A 20,995-nucleotide genomic window follows, 5' to 3' on the forward strand; every position below is an offset into this window, starting at 1 on the left:
GCTAAGTGCTAGCGTCCGCCATGCTCTCTACATCCTCCCAAGATTTAACTGTACCATCTTGAAATAAAGCCCCCGCTGTTATGTTCAGAGAGTGTAACGCACAAGTAACCCCGCCTTCCCTACATGGGGCCAGCCATAAGGTCCATTCAATCTGCATAACCGGGGAGTACAGCAGTGCTCTCGCTTGCAAATGCAGTAAATTACGCCAGGCATGGCGAGTCGAGTTAATGGAGTCTAAAATCCCCGCCCTGCGATCTGCATGCTCCAATATCGTGGCCGGAAGGGGAAGCGGTCCTGCGAAGAGTTTTTCCGTTCGGAGCAACGGAATATCTGGCGAGCCATGTATCCAATAATGAGCCTGAGCGCCTTGCGCCACTCTATAATACAAATTTAAGTCTGGTGCTCCTAACCCCCCTATGTGATATGGCAGAGTGAGTATCCGCCATTTCACCCTTGCTTGTTTACCTGCCCATGCCATTTTAACCACTGATTTGTTGACTCTTTGAAAGAAGGAGCTTGGCAAAACAATGGGAATATTTGTCAAAAGAAATATCAATGGGGTATAATCACCATCTTCATAATGGAGATCCTACCAAGGAGTGACAGCGGCAAACTAATCCAGGCCTCTACGTCGTCCTCCAGTCTGCTGACTGCGGTGCCGTAGTTTTCTCTGAACACAATCTCCGAATCCGTGTGAAGACGGATACCCAGATAACGTATCGCATCTGTAGACCAAAGTAGCGGGAAATCTGGCTCAAAGTGCGTCGTGACAGGTATGAGTGGGAATATAATTGACTTAGACCAGTTGACCCGCAGGCCCGACAGCGCTCCAAAGTGAACTACCTCCCTGAGGACAGAGGAGAGATTGCTTTCTGTTTCGCGGACGTATAACAACGTGTCATCCGCGTAGTTTGACACTATAATCTTATAATTCGGGTAACTGATACCCTTATGACTGATATTCCCGTAATGCGCACGCTAGGGGTTCAGCAACCAGAGCGTATAAAATAGGTGACAATGGGCAGCCCTGCCTCGTCCCTCTGGTTACATCCATAGTCCCCGTCACCAAGTTACCTATTTTTATACGGGCCGAGTGTGAGTCTTACAGTACCCCTATCAATTGCAGAAAGACTGAGCCCAGTCCCATCCTAACCAATACTTGACGCATGAAGGGCCATTCAACGGAATCGAAGGCCTTCTCCATGTCAAGGAAGACCGCCACTTCTATGGAGTCCTGTTTGGTATGTTGCATGATCCCGAACACCGTACTGGATGAACTCTGCCTGCTCAGGCGCTACCAATACCGGCGCTAGGGGGGGGCCAAACTGTTAGCAAGAATCTTAGCGAATATTTTAGTATCCACGTTGAGCAAAAAGAGTGGTCGACAAGATCCGCACTCTTCCAGAGACTTGCCTGGTTTAGGGATGGTAACAATAACCGCCTCTCTCATTGTCGGCGGCATTGTGCCTGACGCACACATGTCGTCAAATAGTTCTGAGAGGTGCGGAAGTAATAAATCCCAAAAAGATTTATATAAACTGACTGTTAGGCCATCCGTACCTCGAGCGCTGGCAGCTTTCATGTCCGACAAAGCCATTACTATTTCATCCCTTTCTATAGGTCTCATGAGAAACTCCCGATGAGTATTGGTAAGAAATGGTAATTTGATATGCTCAAGATAATCCAGAATTTGTTCCTCCGCGCCAACAGACCGGGATGTATAGAATTCCGCCTAAAATTGCTTGAACCCGTCAGCAATGGCCTCCTCATCCGACAACATCTTGCCCTCCGCTGATCTGATCTGAGTGACTAGCGTTTTGCCACGTTTAGCCTTCAGCATTTGCGCTAGTACTGAGCCAGGCCAGTGCCCCTCCCCGTAGACCCGCGCTGTGGCGTATTTGCCTAGATGCTTAATTTCGCTGTTGGCTGCTTCATGATATTCCACCAGCAGATCTTTGATCTCTTGCGTTATTGTCTCGTCATCACATTCTAATTGACGTTTTTCCAAGGCTCCCAGCTTCCTTTCCAGATCAGACAGCCGCTGCCGAATAGAGCAGAGCACCCCTAAGTGCTTGGCCATGGCAACGCCACGAATATAAACTTTGAAGGCCTCCCACACAACCTGGAAACTATCCACCGACCCCACATTAATGGTGAAAAAGGATTCTATAGCTTCAGCTAATTCTTCTTTAAAAATAGGGTCCAACAATGAATAGGGGGGAAACAGCCAAGTAAATGGCGGAATAGTCTTCCTTGGCACAGTGAGAACCAGCAAAAGAGGTGAGTGATCAGATAGCGTGCGTGGTAATACCAAGCACTCTTGAGTGCGCTCCATAAGTGACGAAGAGGCCAACCAGTAATCTATACGAGTGTGTAAGTTATGATAAGCGGAGTAGTGTGTGTAACCACCCCTATCCGGGTTTTTTGCACTCGCCATACATCGCAAAGATCCATAGTACTTTCCAGAGCTCTGGCCGCTGCGGGGGGGGTCTTCTCAGCGGACCTCCTGACCTATCCAAATTAGGGTTTCTGACCAGATTGAAATCCCCACCCCAAAGAAACTGTGGTTCTGGATACCTGCAGGCAGCCCCTGCTAGCGGTGTGTAAAATTCCGGGCAATCGTAGTTGGGGCCGTAGACATTCACTATTAGGAGGTCGGAGCCCTTTCCATGGCATTTAGAGATCACAAAGCGGCCGTCTCTGTCTGAATCTAATTGTACCAGTGTGTAAGCTGACCTAGGGTTGACCCAGGTCAACACCCCCCAGGCATGTGTGGTGAAACCTGAGACATTAATATTATCCAACAGGCCTCTACAGCGTAGTAATGCGCTATTCAGTGGGAGATGCGTCTCCTGAATTAGGGCTATATCTATGTTCTGCCTGTACAAATAGCTCAGTACTTTGCATAGCTTACGTGGTCATTAAGTCTCCGAACATTCCACGTGAGGACGCGGAGGGAGTCTAGTGTCTTTGGCACGTTAACATCAGTGGGTCCCACCATTGCATGTATTAGAGTTCATAATGCATCCTGACCTGTGGCAAATTGTCGATAAGTTCACCATGCAAAGACCGACAAAGAACTCCAAACAACCAAAACAGCATAACTGTGTCCTCTTCCCACCATCCCCTCACCCATGTCAGCCCACCCCCAACTCTGCTGCGAATCATCCCCAATAAGAACCTCCACCCTCAATCAACCTCCCTCCACCCCCTCAAACAAATTTCCCGCTCCCTAGTATGATGCACACGTGGGCTGATGTTGCTAGTCTTCCCAAGGAGAACAATAAAAAACATTTAACAGCCCCCGTGCATCGTCAGCAGACAAGAATACCACCCGCAACCCTAACCAATCCAGGCTGCGGTAATTATACATATCAAAATGAGGCTGCTCACCCTACGATTCCAGGACCTGATTCCTCCAGGCTCAATGTCAATCCCCTGCATTAATTTCGGATTAGGCACTGCGCAACCCACACAACCTTCTCCCCAGTAGAGTTTCGACAGCATGTGTGGTGTCTCCCCGTCTAAAGGCTGAGATGAGTCTCAAGGTGAATCAATATCATCCCCCCCATGTTTCAGTTGAGTATAAGTTGTTGCAGTAAGATGTAGACCGTACATGTTCCACCCATAGGACTACCTTCCCCCCCCCCCCCCCAATCTCAATTCCCAAGTCCGTACTTACCAGCCCGCTGCAGCATTCCACCATCAGTCCTATTCCTCCAGGGAGCCCCCCCACCGCCTCATCCAGCAGATGTCGTTCTGAGCTATGACGATGTTCCTTGGACCAATCCTTTAAGGCCTTCTGTAAGGACTTTGGGTCTGTAAAGATATGGGAACGGCCCTGCCTGTTAACCCTAAATTTTGCCGGGTACAACATGGCGTAATCTATGCCCAGATCAAACAGCTGCTTTTTCATGGGGACGAACTGTCCGCGCGCCTCCTGAGCGCGGATAGTAAAGTCCGGAAATGTTATCTCGAAACCTTTGTGGGCTAGAGCCTGCTTTTCCCGTGCCAGTCTCAAGGCTGTGTCCCTATCTCGGTAATTGAGCAGTTTAGCGATGATCGGATGCGGTGGCGCCCCCCCGGAGCGGATGAAGCCCCAGGGAACGATGCGCTCTCTCCACCACAAACATAGCTCAGAAGACCCTCTCTCCCAGCAGCTTGACCAATAGCCCCTCAATTAACTGTTCCATGTTACCAGTCGGGGTGGACTCCGGAAGGCCAGTGATCATTAGGTTACATCTACGAGAGCGGGCTTCCAAGTCCTCTGTTTTATCTTGAAGGACACGCAGGACTTTCCCTAGTTGCTTGTGCTCGGTGTCAAGTGTGGTGTGCGCCTCCTCCACCCCCGTGATCCTCCGCTCCGACACATCCAACCGCTCAGCATGTTTATCTAAGCTTTCAACCATTCTGTATGAGAGAGCATCCATTTTCGTTCCAAGGGAGATGATGCCACTTTGCAAGCTTTTCTCCATGGCCAGAAGAATGCACCGGATATCTGGGCTAGTGTCTTCAGTCGTGGGGGGCTGTATCCTAGCGGCATCGCCTGAAGACGCGTCATGGGACTTCGACCGCTTCTGTTCAAAGGTGAGTTTGGGCTGTGCTCTGTCCACTCTCCCCATTTTCACTCACAGAGGGGCCCTCTCGGCAGAACTCTGTAACTCGTCCGCCCCGGTTCTCAGCACGTGCAGCCGCAGGGGTGTACCCACGATGTTTCAGGCGACTCCAATCAATGGGTCAACACCCAGAGCAGTGCAGTGTTGAAGGTGTGTACCCCAACGCCAGCCTCCGACGATAGTCTCACTTGCATGGGAGCAGGGCAGTGTGCCAACTCGTCGCTTTCAGCTTTATAAATCCTGGACAGGCTGCACTTGTCAGCGAGAAGAGCCGCCGCCGCAGTCCCAGCTTCGCCCTATCCCTCCGGCCAGCCCGTATGCCTCAGCAGAGACTGCATAATTCACTCCACTCGGGGACCCATACAAAACAAGGGCGCTGCCACAGAGGTACAAGCAGCAGGGAACCACCAGGTCAATTCAGCTGAAGGGCGCCCCTCTGCACTGAGCGCACCTCCTGTTCAGAGGCCTCTGCGTGAAGCACTGCAATACCAGGAGACCCACACCAGCGCGCGGCTGCAAAACAGAGAGCGTTAGTTTTGCGCAACCCAAAATGGCGGACCCCAACTGTGACGCGCCTCCCAGACATGCCGTATCGCAAAGCGTATCTGCGAAATGGGGGTTCACATCGTGGATTAATCACCCTGCAAAATCCACTCACTCTGGGTCAAGGTCTGGAGAGTACCTTCTCAGCAAGTGCTGCGTATGCCCAGATCCGTATCGCCGCCTGCTCTGTTTCGCTCAGGTTACCGCGGGTCCCTGCTCTGCCAGCCGATCAGAGCCCGGTATTCAGCTTGCATCCAGGGCATGTATCGGCAAGCTGGGACCCGCAAGAGCTGCGATCACGTCTGTTCTCTCTGGTGTTAGAGGCGCCTCCCTTGCTTCCGGCGTCACCACAACACGACCCTGGGCAGAGTCCGGCACTCCGCCCAACTTCAGCACGGGGATCAGGGCCCAGCGAGGCGGACGTTGCTAGGACGCTGTTTCTTTACTCTCCCCGATCGTAGGAGAGTCGGTGTGCAATCCCCAGAGTCCTGACTTATTCAGGGGTGCAAGCCTCGATCGAATGGAAAGTAGAGTGTGCTAGGCTTATGGATAAATGCCGGATAATATGACGATATTACGGAGCCGAGGGCTCAAGCGGCCATCTTGGTTGCGAGCAAGCTCCACCCCCCCCCACCCACCCCCATTTCAGCCTTTCTTAGGCTTCCTGATCAGCCCTCTCTTTTCAAGTCCCCTGTTGTAAATAGATTCCTCAAAGGCATTACTCATCCTTTCCCTCCTATTCCCTTCATATTGCCACAGTGGGACTTGAACCTGGTTCTCACATATTTAATGTGTGCTCCCTTTGAGCCTCTGCACAACTGTCCTCTTAGTCTGTTAACTTTGAAGACTGCTTTCCTGGTTGCCATCACCTCTGCTAGGAGATTGAGTGAGCTCCAGGCTCTTCCTTCAAACCTCCTTTTCTGTCTGGCAATCCGGACAAGGTTGTGCTCCGAACACGTCCTTCCTTTTTGCCAAAGGTTGTCACTGCCTTTCACATCGGGCAGACTATCACCTTGCCCACCTTCTTTCCGCCTCCGCATCCTTCTAGAGAGGATCTACCGTCTGGACCCAAAACATGCGCTCTCATTTTACCTGAATCGCACACAACAGTTCCGGGTGGACGACCAGCTCTTTGTTGGCTACGTAGGCGCCTAAAGAGGTCGGGCCGTACACAAGCGGACTATCTCCTGATGGGTCGTCTTGTGTATTAAAGCCTGTTGTTCTCTGGCAAAAAAGGAGCCTCCGGTGGGGCTGGGCACCAATTCCACCAGGGCGACGGCTGCCACAACGGCATTAGGACGTGGTGTCCCCTTACAAGACATCTGACAGGCAGCTACGTGGGCCTCGCTGCACGCTTTTACTAAGCACTATTGCCTGGACAGTCAAGTCCGAGAGACTGCTTCTTTGGCTGTTCTGTTCTCCAGGACTTTCTGGTGTGATCTTAGTTCGCAGACCCACCACCGGGGTTGGTATTGCTGGGGTATCTATTCTTAGGTAAGGAATCTATCACTAACGTGTTTCTTTCAGATGAAAAAGTTAATTACCTTCGGTAACAATACATCTGTAAGAAACATTAGTTAGTGATAGATTTCTTACAGCCCCACCCATCCTCCCCATTCTGCAAACTGATTTCAGGGCCCTAGTTTAAATGCACCAGTGGTCAGTATCTTGAATGGCTCTGCGTTCCTGGCGTGGAAAGTCGTGTACAGAACTGACTGCCGCGCGCGAGGGCCGTGTCTTAAGTAGCTGCTGTGTCGTCATCTTGGTGACCACAACACCAAAGACTGACACGGAGCCGCACAACGCCACCTTCCGACTTGCAGGGGTACTGCTGACGAAAACTTTCCGGATCCAGTCTGACGCCTGGGGGTAATTCTAAGGTAAGGAATCTATCACTAACTAATGTTTCTTACAGATATATCGTTACCGAAAGTAAGTAACTTGTTCGATACTTTATTACTTTGAAAGATCCAAATCTTGTAGGAAAACTAAACAAACTCTTTGTTGCTTTTTCCCCACCACATAAAGGCAATCCCATTTCATAAGCAGGTATTGTCCGGTGGATAGTTAAGTGCATCCAAATATGCTGCCTTAAAGCTAAACGCAGCTTAACAAACCCCCAGAGCACATTCCACACGCAAACTAGGTGCTTCTTTGGCATTCTTAGGAAACATAGCCATAGATGACATCTGCAAAGCTGCAACATGGTCTACACCACGCACATTCACAAAGCACTATTGTGTAGATATGTTAGCAAAACAACAAGCTAGTGTGGGCCAGGCAGTTTTAAGAACACTATTTAAGACCACTGCAACAGATACAGGTTAGCCACCGCTTGGGAGATAACTGCTGTATAGTCTATGCTAAAGCATATGATCTACAACTCGTATACCTCGAACGGAAAATGCTACTTACCCAGTATGCATCTTTTCTTGCCATGTAGAACTGTAGATTCATATGCCCCCACCCGCCTCCCTGTGTACCTTTACCTGTTGCAGTATTCTCTTACTTGGATACACTATACATGGACATCATTTTCAACTCTTACTAACACCATCATCACCCTAATGGCAAAACCAAACAATCTAGGGATGGAGTCAATGCCCATGCGCACTATCACCTAAAGGAGTCACCTACCTTGTGATTACAAAGACTTCATCGAAGAAAAACAAAGTGCAAACATCCAGGCCCAACACCAGATGGCGATCTATGCTAAAGCATATGAATCTACAGCTCTACATGCCAAGAACAGATGCATACTGGGTAAGTAGCATTTTCCTTGCCTGCCTCATTGGTGGTGTAATGGTCGCCAGATCAGCCTTCCCTTTTTAGGTCACCTGTTCAGGCTCCTATTTTTTAGGTTTGCAGTAAGTTTCTACCTTTCCCCTAAATTATGCCCCAGTGAGATTTAATTTGGTCCTCGAGTTTCTGATGGGTTCTGCATTTGAGCCGATGCATGGTTGGCCGCTCAGACTTCTGACCCTTAAGACTGTCTTTTTTGTGGCCATCACATTGGCCTGGAAGGTGAGTAAACTGCAGACTTTCTCAGTTCGGCCACCATACTCCTCTTTTTACCCAGACAGACTTTTCTATGAACACATGCCTCTTTCCTACCCAAGGTTGTGAGTCCATTTCACTTTGGTCTGATGATTATCCTTCCCACGTTCTTTGCTACCCCCTCAAACTTCTAAGGAGGAGAGGCTTTTATATAAATCGTACCAAGGATCGCTGGCTGGAAGATCAGCTGTTCATTGGTTTTCCCAGAGCAATGGAAAGCGGTTTAGAAGAGGTCCATCTCTCGGAGGATTGTTTTCTATATTAAGATTTGCTACACTTTGGCGTAGAAGCAGTACACCAAAAGGTTGAGTACTCCCTTCACCAGAGACCAGGCTGTGAACACTACATTGATAGGCGGGATACCTGTTCGTGACATCTGTCAGGCAGCTACATGGGCGCCACGCCACATGTTTACAAATCATTATTGGCTTATCGTGAGTTGTGGTGGGAATTTCGTCTGCTCAGTTCTGAAATACTTTTTTGTTTTGGTCATTTCACAGCCCCTCTTGTATATTGCTGTGGTATCTATCCTAAGGTAAGGAATCTGTTGTTAGAAGTTTTTCACAAGAACAAGTTACTTACCTTAGGCAGCACCTTTTCTGGTACAGACTGCACACTGGCCACAATTATGTTGGAGCTGGCTCCGCATCTGTGGGTTTGGAAACTTTGTGCAAACTGATGTCGGCATGCTGAGGTGGTGCCTATACAGATACTGCGCACGTCCCATCTTGCACAGATGATGTCCCTGCCGGCTCTACCTACCTGTGCGCGGAGTTATTGCTCAAGAATTTCAGGGTCCAGTCTGAAGCCTGGGAATTATTCTAAGGTTCTGTAGTAGGGGATCTCTGTGTATAGTCATAATCTAGGAATAGTCCCGCCCATGTGCGGGGACCCCGGAGCAATCAAAAATATCTCTTAAGCTGTCCTGCATTTGCAAACCTGCAAAGACACTTAAGAGACAGACAAAATAATACAGCCTAATCACAATATGGCTGCACTGGCCAGCACTTCCTCTGAAGTGAAAACAAAAGCCAAAATAAAGTTTAAATGTCATTTTTATTCACATTTGACATGTTCCTTTATTAGCTCACACTCCCTTCACCAAAATCCCTTTAAACAATAGAGAGGAAGGGGTGGACAGACAAGCCCTATAGGCTGTCATTATGTGTCTGCTAAAGGGATACCGTGCCTTTAAGAAACTCTCCAGAGACCCCCGGTATCCCAGGATTCACAGCCAAAGCAAGTTACTTTCAGTTCTTTTTTCCGGCTCCTGCTTGCAGGACCCTGGAGCTTGAGCTCTACCCTTTGGGTGGATATTTGGATAATATTTGATATTTTTGGATAAATAGTTTGTTCTAGCGCCTTCCTCTATTGCATCCTGCAATTTGGGGCAGTTTGGCCACTTTTAACATGGCTTTATTTGATAAGTGCCCTGAATGTGGGAGGAAGAAGGCCAAGACGGACCCACATGATGTCTGCATCCTCTGCTTGTCATCATCTCATGTCCCTGCTGCATGTGCCATCTGCAAGAACTTCTCCAAGTGAACCCTGAGGGACAGGGAGAAGATTCGCCTCCAGGGACAAGAAGAGCGGCGGACAGGTGGGACTTCGGGGCTCGGAGGATCTCCTTCCCCTTCCTCTGCCCATGCTTCAGCCACTGGAGGGACCTCCGGGCAGAAAAAAGGGCAGAAACGGCGCCTACCGGCTGGTAGGTCGCGTTTGACGTCGAAGGCGACGACGGCGAGGGATAAAGCAACGGTATGTTCGCCGTCGATCCAGGGCTCTGGATCTCGGCGTTCGACGTCGAGAGAGGGGCCCCCGGGACCGGGTCGCCGTTGAAGACTCCGCAGTCGACGTCGACACAACATCGACGTTGTACCGAGCCCCCTGGAACGACATTGACGCCGAGACACCGGCGATCGCCGTCGAGGCACAGATCGCCGTCGAGGCACAGATCGCCGTCGAGGCACAGATCGCCGTCGAGGCACAGATCGCCGTCGAGGCACAGATCGCCGTCGAGGCACAGATCGCCGTCGAGGCGAAGACCGACGGCGAAGCGAAGGAGATCGCCGTCGAGACGAGGCTCGCTGGCGGGGCGACAGAGGTCGACGTCGAGGAGACACCGCTCGCCGTCGACGTCGAGAGGCCGTTCGTCGAGGGGGGGACGGCGATCGGCGAAGAGACACTGTACGAGGTCGACGTTCAGTTCGACGTCGAGGACAACTGGTGACACGTCTTCAGTGATCACAATCTCCAGTCGTGGATCTGGGAGAAGGCGGCGCTCCCCCTCGCGCTTTTCGACACGGGACAGGCCCGCCAAGAAGAGAAGGGTGGACGAGAGTCCGGACAGTGCTGGTCCGGGTTCTCCTGCACGGAGTGATGGAGCCCCGCAGCCTCTCTCTCAGCCGCTGCCTCAGCGTCCTCCTCCTCCACCGCCTCCTCCTCCTCCTCCTCCTCCCACTCCTCCGCCTCCTCCTCCTCCTCCTCCGCCTAAGAGACCTACGCCGCCGATGCCACAGCTTCCGCCGTCTCCTCGGCGACCGGCGACTCCTAAGGCTCCACGAAGACCGAGGTCTCGCTCTCGACGGAGGTCACGGAGTAGACGTAGGTCGTCCACTCGCACAAGACACGGACGGCGGAGATATAGATCTCGTTCCAGAGGCACGAGGACAGACTCTTCTGGCACTGGACGTTTCTCTCCCTCACTGTCGGAGACACCGCCTACCCGAATCTCGCCGGTGGATGATGTTGTCACGTTCCCGGAGGTGCTGATGAGGGGAGCGGCGAAATTGGGGATCTCGGTAGCAGTCCCGGTTCCCACTACCTCGGTGATCTTTGAAACATTGCACAAGGCTCATCTGTCACGTCCCCTCCTTCCTTTGGTCCCGGGGTTGGAGGAGCCAGCCATGGAGGTCTTCTTGACACCAGCCGTGGTGAAGTCGGCTCCCTCAAGACTGCAGAAAAAGTACAGGGCCCCGGATTTGGACCCGGCGTTCCTCAGGGTGGACCCTCCCCCGGACTCGGTCATTGTGGTTGCGGCTCGTAAACAACACTCCACGACGCCCTCTTCCACGGCCCCTCCGGATAAGGAGAGTCGCAAGATGGACTCCTTGGGGAGGAGAGTGTGCTCCACGTCGGCCACCACGATGAAGGCTGCTAGCGCCTCTGCTCTGTTGGGTCGCTATGACCGGTCACTTTGGGACTCCTTGCAACAGTTTGCTGCCTCCCTGCCTAGGGATAAAAGGGAGGATTTCCAGGAGGTTCTGAACGAGGGCATGATAGTCTCTAACCAGATCATTAGTGCTGCGGTGGATGTGTCGTTGCTGGCGGCCCATGGGTACTGTCACTGGGTACACATGAGGAGGCATTCCTGGCTGAGGCTCACCTCTTTGAAGCCTGAGGCGCAGCAGAAGATCGCCAATTTGCCTTTCTCCGGCACGACGCTGTTCGGGTCTCATGCGGATGACGAGATGGCCCGCATGAAGGCCGAAGCGGAGACCCTGAAGGGCGTGGGGTTGGAAAGACCCAAGGAGCAGAAGAGGTCGTTTCGCTCCTATGGCAGGCGCTATTCGAAGCAACGAGGTCAAGGGCGTCAGTCTGGTCACCAACAACCGCACCAGCAACAACAGCAACAGTTCCCCAGGCAGTCCTTTCAGAAGCGCCAGAGGGGCAGGAGACAGCATCAATCCTCGTCGGGGAACAAAGGCCCGGCCGGGTCGAAGCCCTGAAGGGTCACTTCCCCCTCATCCGTTACCCGCTCCGGTGGGGGGGGGAAGTATTCAACACTACCTGGCAGAGTGGAGGACAATAACTCAGGACAAGTGGGTGCTGAATATTGTTTGCAATGGATACAGTCTTCGTTTCACCAGCCCGCCTCCACAGATTCCACCAGTGCGCTCTCCCTACATGGTGCGGGAGCTCCAGCGGGAGGCGGACGTTCTGTTGAAAAAGAAGGCCATAGAAGCTGTTCCTTTGAGGCAAAAAGGAAAAGGTCTTTACTCCAGGTTCTTTCTCGTCAGAAAAAAGGACAAAAACGAGTTCAGGCCTATTCTGGATCTGCGTCAAGCAAACAAGTGGATCCGCAGAGAAAAGTTCCTTATGTTGTCCCTGCATCAGATTTACCCTCAGTTGCTTCGAGGAGACTGGCTGTGCACCATAGATCTGCAGGACGCTTACTTCCATGTGCCGATCGCTCTAAAGCATCGCAAGTTCCTGAGGTTTCTGGTAGGCAACAACCATTACCAGTATACAGTACTTCCGTTTGGTCTGAAGTCTGCCCCACGGACGTTCTCCAAGTGCATGGCAGTGGTGGCGGCACACTTGCGGAAGAGCAAGGTGTTTGTGTATCCATACCTGGACGACTGGCTGATCAAAGCCTCCACGTACCGGGAAGCCCAGTGTCACTTCAACAGGACAGCTGCCTTGCTGCATCGCCTGGGACTGCACATCAACATGTCGAAGTCAGTGCCGATCCCTGTGCAGTGTCTCCAGTACTTGGGGGCCTCAGTCAATACCTTGAACGCAAGCGTGTGTCCTTCGGAGGAGAGACGCTTATCAATCCGTGGGAAGGCCCTGCACCTCCTCTCAGCCCACTCTCCTACAGTGAGGACGGTGTCTTCCTTGCTGGGGTCGATGGCTTCATGCATTTTTCTCACCCCCAATGCACGTCTGCATATGAGGCCTCTGCAGGAATGTCTGGAGGATCAGTGGGACCAACGGAGGGGGCGCTGGGAGGACAAGATTCATCTGTCCCAACACGCTCTCCAATCTCTGAAATGGTGGTGCTCCTCAGAGAGTGTTTGCAAGGGGACTCCTTTCCACAAGGATATTCCGGTCCAGACCATAGTGACCGATGCGTCTCTCCAGGGCTGGGGAGCGCATTCGGGCCCTCTTCAGATTCAGGGGATATGGCCGCAGACGGAGATGACTTACCACATCAACTTTTTGGAACTCAGAGCAGTACACTTGGCCCTGAAGGCGTTCCATCCCTCCTTCACGACGAACTCCCTGCTTGTTCAGACGGACAATACTACTACCATGTACTACCTCAACAAGCAGGGGGGCTCCCGTTCACGCACGCTGTCTCGGGAGGCACAGACGATCTGGAATTGGCTGGTGGCCAGGAACCTGACGATCACGGCAACCCATCTGCCGGGAGTGCAGAATGCCCAAGCCGATGCGCTCAGCAGGCTCGTTCAAGAAAATCACGAGTGGGTGCTAAACGACGACGTGCTCAGACGTCTTCGCAGAGTGGGGCACTCCGGATATCGATCTGTTCGCTACGGCAGAAAACAGCAAATGCCGCGACTTCGCGTCCAGGTACTACCAACCAGGGACACTGGGGAATGCCCTATGGATCAGCTGGTCCAACAGCTTTCTCTACGCCTTTCCACCCATTCCCCTGATTCCGGCGGTGCTGATCAAGCTGTCGCAATCCAGAGCCAGAATGATCCTGATTGCTCCGGAGTGGCCGAGGCAATGGTGGTTCACCGACCTTCTTCACCGGTCTGTTCTGCTACACCAGCGCCTGCCGTGTCGGCCGGACCTTCTCACGAAGTTCGGAGGACAGATGGTTCACCCCAATCTCTCGTCCTTGAGTTTGGCAGCATGGCTCCTGAGCTAGTACAGTATGGACACTTGAACCTACCTCAGGACTGTATGGAGATTTTGAAAGAGGCGAAGAGACCGTCTACGAGGACTTCTTATGCCTATAAGTGGAAGAGATTCTGCTTATGGTGCAAGGCAAAGGACTTTGACCCTACATCCTGTAAAGAAGATGTTATTTTGCCTTATCTGCTGCAGTTAGCTCAATCTGGGCTTAATTTTCAGTCTATTAAAGTTCATCTCGCAGCTTTGACTGCGTATAGAAAGGGCCCTTCCCAAACCTCATTTTTTCAAATCCCTGTGATTAAAGATTTTTTGGAGGGTTTGCGTAAGGTGTTTCCCCCTGTTAGATGACCTTCTCCACCATGGGAATTGAACGTGGTGTTGTCCAGATTGATGAGGGAGCCTTTTGAGCCTATTCATAAGGCTTCTTTGCAGCATTTGTCCTGGAAGGCTGCCTTCCTTGTGGCCATTACATCGGCCAGGAGGGTAAGTGAGATTCAGGCTCTGTGTTGTCAAGAGCCGTATACTGTATTCCATGCGTCTAAAGTAGTGATGCGTACTCATCCTAAATTTTTGCCTAAAGTGATATCTGATTTCCATGTAAATCAAATGATAACGTTGCCTACATTTTTTCAGCATCCCTCCTCTCCGGCGGAGAGGTCTCTGCATTCACTAGATGTGCGTAGGGTGTTGAAATTCTATCTAGATAAGACAAAAGACATCCGCAGGTCGGATCAACTATTTGTAAATTATGGTTCAGTAAGAACTGGTCTAGCTACCTCAAAACAGTCCATCTCTAGATGGATTGTGTCCTGTATTCAGCTTTGTTATCAGAAAGCTAATAAGACGTTAGGGGTAAGCCTACAGCGCATTCGACTAGGGGCAAAGCAGCTACTACAGCTTTGCTTAGGAATGTTCCAATTGCTGACATTTGTAAGGCTGCCACCTGGAAGTCGGTCCATACGTTTACAAAGCATTACTGCCTGGACTCTGATGCTAGGGCAGATGCGCAGGTTGGACAGGCTTCGCTGAGGAATTTGTTTGCACAGTGATTTGTTGGTGTTTGGTTCTTACTCCACCGCTGTTTGTTGGTTGGGATGGGCTTGCCATTCTATTCATAGATTATGACTATACACAGAGATCCCCCTACTACAGAAGGAGTAGTTTCTTACCTGTAACTCCAGTTCTGTAGTAGGGGTATCTCTGTTAGTCATAAGCGACCCTCCCTCCTCCCCGGTGGAGTAATTCTGGCAGTATCAGGCCTGTTATACACCTTCAAAAAGAACTGAAAGTAACTTGCTTTGGCTGTGCATCCTGGGATACCGGGGGTCTCTGGAGAGTTTCTTAAAGGCGCGGTATCCCTTTATCAGACACATAATGACAGCCTATAGGGCTTGTCTGTCCACCCCTTCCTCTCTATTGTTTAAAGGGATTTTGGTGAAGGGAGTGTGAGCTAATAAAGGAACATGTCATATGTGAATAAAAATGACATTTAAACTTTATTTTGGCTTTTGTTTTCACTTCAGAGGAAGTGCTGGCCAGTGCAGCCATATTGTGATTAGGCTGTATTATTTTGTCTGTCTCTTAAGTGTCTTTGCAGGTTTGCAAATGCAGGACAGCTTAAGAGATATTTTTGATTGCTCCGGGGTCCCCGCACATGGGCGGGACTATTCCTAGATTATGACTATAACAGAGATACCCCTACTACAGAACTGGAGTTACAGGTAAGAAACTACTCCTTCTAAGGTAAGGACTCTATGGTTGTAAACTCAGACAGCCTTCATGCTCAGAGTATTCCACTGGCCAGTCAGTCAAGGTGATGGAAGTCTCGCTAGTGCCAATATATTTCTTAGGTCTTACAGAATCAGAAAATAGTTTTTTTACTTTCATATGCATCACACAAACAATGTACCATAAAAAGTGAATCTGCCACAATTAAATGATCTGTAGTGATGTTCCATCTGTTGTGCAGACTTCATCCCCTATGAAAACCCACACCTTTTGTACTACCGCACTCCAGACATTCAAGCTAATATTTCTTTGTTTAACATTCCGGGATGTAGGCACATATGATTCAACAATCTAATGTGGTGATTTTTGTGAAAACTCCTCCTGGCAGTGAAAGGGTTAAGTTGTCTCCAGGTCTCAACCCAGATGACCAGTAGTGGAGTTACATTCTGGAGAGTTTCTGGGTTGTCTGGATCATCCTCGCACCCCACGATTTGCGCTTTAAAAATCATAATTGCATTACCAACTTTTTTTTGTTTGTTGGAATCCATTTTTTTAATATGCTGCGAATCCAAGTACAAAGAGTGATTGCTGAGCAAATGGGCGTCAACATTCGGCCCATTCAGCGTGTTAGCAGCTTTTAACTTAAACCAGACCCCTTAAAACGCCTATCCCCTTCCCCCTAGGGTGCCAGCTGTATCTAAGGTGTATCCTAAAAAGACTTGCTTTGTTTTTGAAAATGTGCTTTTATAAGTCTAAATGAAGCAAGGAGCCTTCAGGTGATTATAAGGAGCCGCGTTTGTGTACAGAATTCATATCCATTTTTTTATGCTCCTGTAACACTGATGTTTTTGCCTCTCAGGTTTTTCAGGTGATGGATGAAAAGAAGCGTTTATATGCTGTGAAGTACGTGAATCTGGAAGAAGCAGACCTGCTGACAATTGAAAGCTATAAGAATGAGATAGACTACTTGATTAAACTACAGCCACATAGTGATAAAATAATTAGACTATATGACTAGTGAGTACATCCCTTTGCCATTTTCTCTTTTTTTCCAATCAAACATTCTGAGTTAAGGATATTTTTGTATTGATTTTTTTTTTCTTTCAATTATACCTTTCTAGTGAAATCACAGACTATCACATCCGCATGGTAATGGAGTGTGGAAATATCGATCTGAACAGTTGGTTAAGGAAAAAAAAGACAATTAGCCCATGGGAGCGCAAGAGCTACTGGAAAAATATGTTGGAAGCAGTTCACGCAATTCATCAACATGGTATGAATATAACCAAATGAACTATATGTCTAAAAAAAAATGCATGACCTGATACTTACTTCTTGATGACATTACTTTAAAAATGCGAAGATACTATTGTGATTAACTAGTCTTTTTTTGTATAGTAACTATTATTGGTTATACTATTGCACTGTTTCCATGTGCTGTTTATATTGAGCATCATAATGCATAAAAAGAGAAACCAACATCTAGCACTGAGGCTATTTTTTAAATTGCTGTCTCTAGTTGAACCTTTAGGCCCCCTTTCTATAAACATATCGCCTCTCACCCCTCTTCCCTTGCCTGCTCCCAAAATCCCTCACTTCCATGCAGCACTCAAAACAGCTTGACTCCTTGCATCAAAGAGCTATCTGGTATTGCACCTGTGACCTAGTGATTATTAAGGTGCATCCGAGGCAGTGAGGAAGTTGCTTGTATGCTGCTGTCACAGCAACTTCTCCACTTTGTTCTTTTACTTGACTACTAGACTTCGCCCATGCATAAAATTGCTTGGAGCTTGTGTGAGTGGAATGTTGAGGTGGCAGTACTACTGTGGAAATGTGCCTTTTAATGGGCATACCAGTGCAGGGGTCCCCCTTCTCTATCCACGGGTCCGTAGACTAGCAAAATAGAGATTGGCACAAAAGCTGGAATTCAAATAAGTTTATTAATCACTCATGAGTGGCACTACATCCACACAGCACTCAAGTGCTGCCTGAGGTAGTACATTGAATACACAGACCATATTGCTGATATACAGAGTTTGTTGCAGAGTAAGCATGGAGTTACAAATAGAAGGTACAAGCCTACACAGCAATAGTTACAGCCAGACATGGGCAGATGGGTAATCACGTAGTCAGCAAAGTGGGAGGGAGAACAGAGCTGCTTACAACAGCACAAATGATTGACAGTTACATTTTTAACCAGGTGCATTTTAGGAGCTACAGGCCTTTTCTCAGCACAGACATTGCTCTGGCTCAGTACAGAAGGAGTTAACTAAAGCTGATGACACAAGCAAAATAGAAGAGCAAGCAACAGTGATGATGGAAGAATTACATAGCTAACAAAATGGATGCCACAAGCAAGATGGCTTCAGCTTTTGCTAACGGAAATTATTTCAGATTTCCACAGACGCGCCTTTTAGCATATGCTGAAAGACCTCTTCCTAAGCTTTTGAAGGAATACGAAAAATATCATTAACGTCAATCTGCATCATTTCATTAATTTCTTGATCACTTGCTAGTCGGGTATTTACATTTTTGACATTTTGTTCAGTCTGTATACAAGAGGTACAAGTAGAAACACAAAAGGGAACAAAGCATTGGGCCGCATTGAATACATAGGCAACAAGTAAAAAGAATCGCAAAAATTATACGTAGAGCTGATAAAAGTTTCCAGCCCCATACAGTAAACCTGTTCCATAGCCATCCAGTCAAAGTTCATGTTCCTGAATCCTGGTGGATTTCAGTGGCTATTTTGTGCATTTTGGAAGTTGCATCAAAAACAGAAGGGGCGTGGTCAGTGATATAAATGCAGCAGCAACTCCCGATTATACGACATGCACCACCACGGTCTGCGAGGATGACATCAAGAACCATCCTATTTTGAAGGGCCACAATTGTACAGTATCAGTTTGATCCACTTCATCATTGTGTATTGTCCTCATAAATCTATTTTTGGAAATGTCATTAAGCAGTTTATAGTCTTTATGATAGGATTCAGGTGCTAAAAACACAGATGGAAGCTAAAAGGATACGTAGCAAAATCCTGACCACCCAATAGGTAGATGATGACCGTTACTTCCGCAAATGAAATAGGTGTTGTGTGAAGACAAAAAACTGCTATTGTTCATTCCAGTAATATTTAACACTTTAGTACTGTCATTTTTTCCCATAGGGATATTGCCAATACTGCTCGCACAGAGATCCGCTCGAGCTCTAGTAACAGCAATAACATGAGGTCCATTACCCTTGATGGTTCGAGTGTTGGGGAAAACATAGTGTGTGGAGAAATTTCCCAGACGATATCCCTCCATTTCCAATACAGTTCCATTAGCTTGTGGATCTCCTTCCTCATCAGGGTACCAGATTTTATTCAACTGAGTGTTAAGTCTTCCTACATCAAAGTTAGCAATAGTAATGATATGAGAAGGTCACAATAGTGAAAACCAGGCTCTGCAGGAGCCAATATGTGAAAACGGCAAAGGAATAAAAGGTGTTCTTCCCTTTTCCTGATGAGCTGGCATCATTCCACATACCCAGCAGTTGGTAATGTTCGTAACATTGTGTGTATGGTGAATGAAGTGTTAATGAGGTAGGACATTCTGTACTTTCGCTGATAAGGTAGAGTGAAATAGTGATGTTCAATGGGGACAGGAGTAGTAGCAGTCAATAGATTTCGGACAGGAGCTACTTCCTCTACAAACCAAGTTATTGTAGCAATGACAACAGCAGTCAGTGAGTCCAATAGCAATCATAGTTTGTTTATTACAGATTCTCGTAGCAGCTGGTTCCTTCTCCTCAAGCATATTCATTCTGTCGTCAAACAACAAAGCAGATGGTGCCCTAAGGCAGGCGTTGATTTCTTCACTAACATTGAGACGAGTAGTCACTAATAGACTACCCCCCTCTGAAGTCAGTCTTTAACCACCCAGGACAGTGGCTCAAATAGTCTTTTTCAGCAACCAAGTGTCTTTCTTCCTGGGTCGCAGCTGATATCGGGATTTACCAGGAATCGTGTGGTCCTGGAAGACTTCCTCAGATCCTTTAGGTGACGTAGCTTGTCCTTTCTCGGTGACTAGGATATCGCGGTGATCTGCCAAAGCAGCTGGGCTCACTATTTCTTGCAACACTTTTCGACAGTGTGTCGCATGGACCCAGTTCTTCCGGGTTCGTCACTCGAACTGCAGTCCTGGTAGCCAATAGTACCTGCTCCGGTCCTCACCACCTCGGTGCTAGGGAGCTGGTTCTCTGGAAGGACTTTATTACCACGTAATCCCCAGGGCGCAAGCAGTGGCCCTCACCTTACGACATGTCTGGAAGAGTCTACTGAACCTGTTGATTAATAGAAGACAAACTGTCAGTCAACTGAGACAGATAGTCATTCATCAATACATAGGGTACATCATGTATAGGGCGTGGTTTAGGAATCCCCCAAATATTCATTGCCCTTCCAAAAACCACCTCATACGGTGTGAGGCCAGATTGTGTATGTGGTATCGATCTAATGGATAGCAATGCTAGAGGCAGCGCATCAGGCCATTTCAATGACGTAGAGGCTTGTATCGTAGCCAAAATTTCAGAGTGGAGTTATATCGCTCCAGCAGCTCCGCTGATTGTGGGTGAAAAGCAGCATGAAACTTCTGCTTAATTCCGAATCCTTTCATGAGATACTCAACAACTTGCCCAATAAAATGGGGTCTGTTGTCAAAATTCGACAAATGCCGAATCGGGGGTAAAAAACTCCTTTAGGAGCACCTTTGCTGTAGTAAGAGCTGTATTATCTTTCGTAGCGTATGCCTCCACCCATTTACTAAAGGCACAAACCACTACCAAGACAGACTTCAGGTTATTACAGTGCTCAAGCTGGATGTAATTCATTTGCAGGTCCTCAAAAGGTGCAGTAGGTATTGCAAACCCTCCTGTTGGAGTTTGTGTTCCTTTTCCAGGATTATACTGGAGACAGATCAGACAGGACTGGACTATTTTCTTAGCCATACCGATAATCTCTGGATGATCCCAAACTTGCATAAATTGCTTTGCTATTGAGGATGCTCCAACATGTGCCGGTTCATGTGCCATGTGAATCATAGGGTGTAAATAGGCTGTGCGTAACTTCCATTTTGTAATTTATTCCTGCAACAGCCCTCATCATCCAATGTTACCTCCTCGGACCATTGGTCTAATTCGTCAACAGAAGCAGATTGTTGCATGTCCAGCACCTCTTGCCTGGCATCATGCCAACACTCAGCCTGTGACTTAACTACCTACATTGATGTGGTACTCCGCTGCATTGTAGCTTATGAGCTGTGTAATCCGCAAAGGCATTGCCTGCTCCTATTTTATCGGTCACTTTCTTGTGTGCGCTACAATTAACAAGTGCTACTTTCTTAGGATAGGTCAAAGCAGTAAGGAGATTATGGACTAATTCCCCATGCATTATCTGTGTC

General features: G+C 48.6%; 1 protein-coding gene across 2 annotated transcripts in view; it reads left to right on the forward strand.

Annotated features, from left to right (window-relative positions):
- TTK (TTK protein kinase) overlaps positions 1 to 20,995 on the forward strand; it is a 650,127-nt gene that overhangs the window by 288,770 nt on the left and 340,362 nt on the right. For both annotated transcript variants that reach the window (XM_085611007.1, XM_085611008.1), the window contains exons 15-16: positions 16,414 to 16,571; positions 16,676 to 16,827. In XM_085611007.1, the coding sequence (XP_085467133.1) occupies positions 16,414 to 16,571; positions 16,676 to 16,827 (310 nt within the window). The remainder of the gene's footprint in view (positions 1 to 16,413; positions 16,572 to 16,675; positions 16,828 to 20,995) is intronic.

The sequence above is a fragment of the Triturus cristatus genome, chromosome 6 (assembly GCF_964204655.1).
Source record: "Triturus cristatus chromosome 6, aTriCri1.1, whole genome shotgun sequence".
Taxonomy (NCBI): Eukaryota; Metazoa; Chordata; class Amphibia; order Caudata; family Salamandridae; genus Triturus; species Triturus cristatus.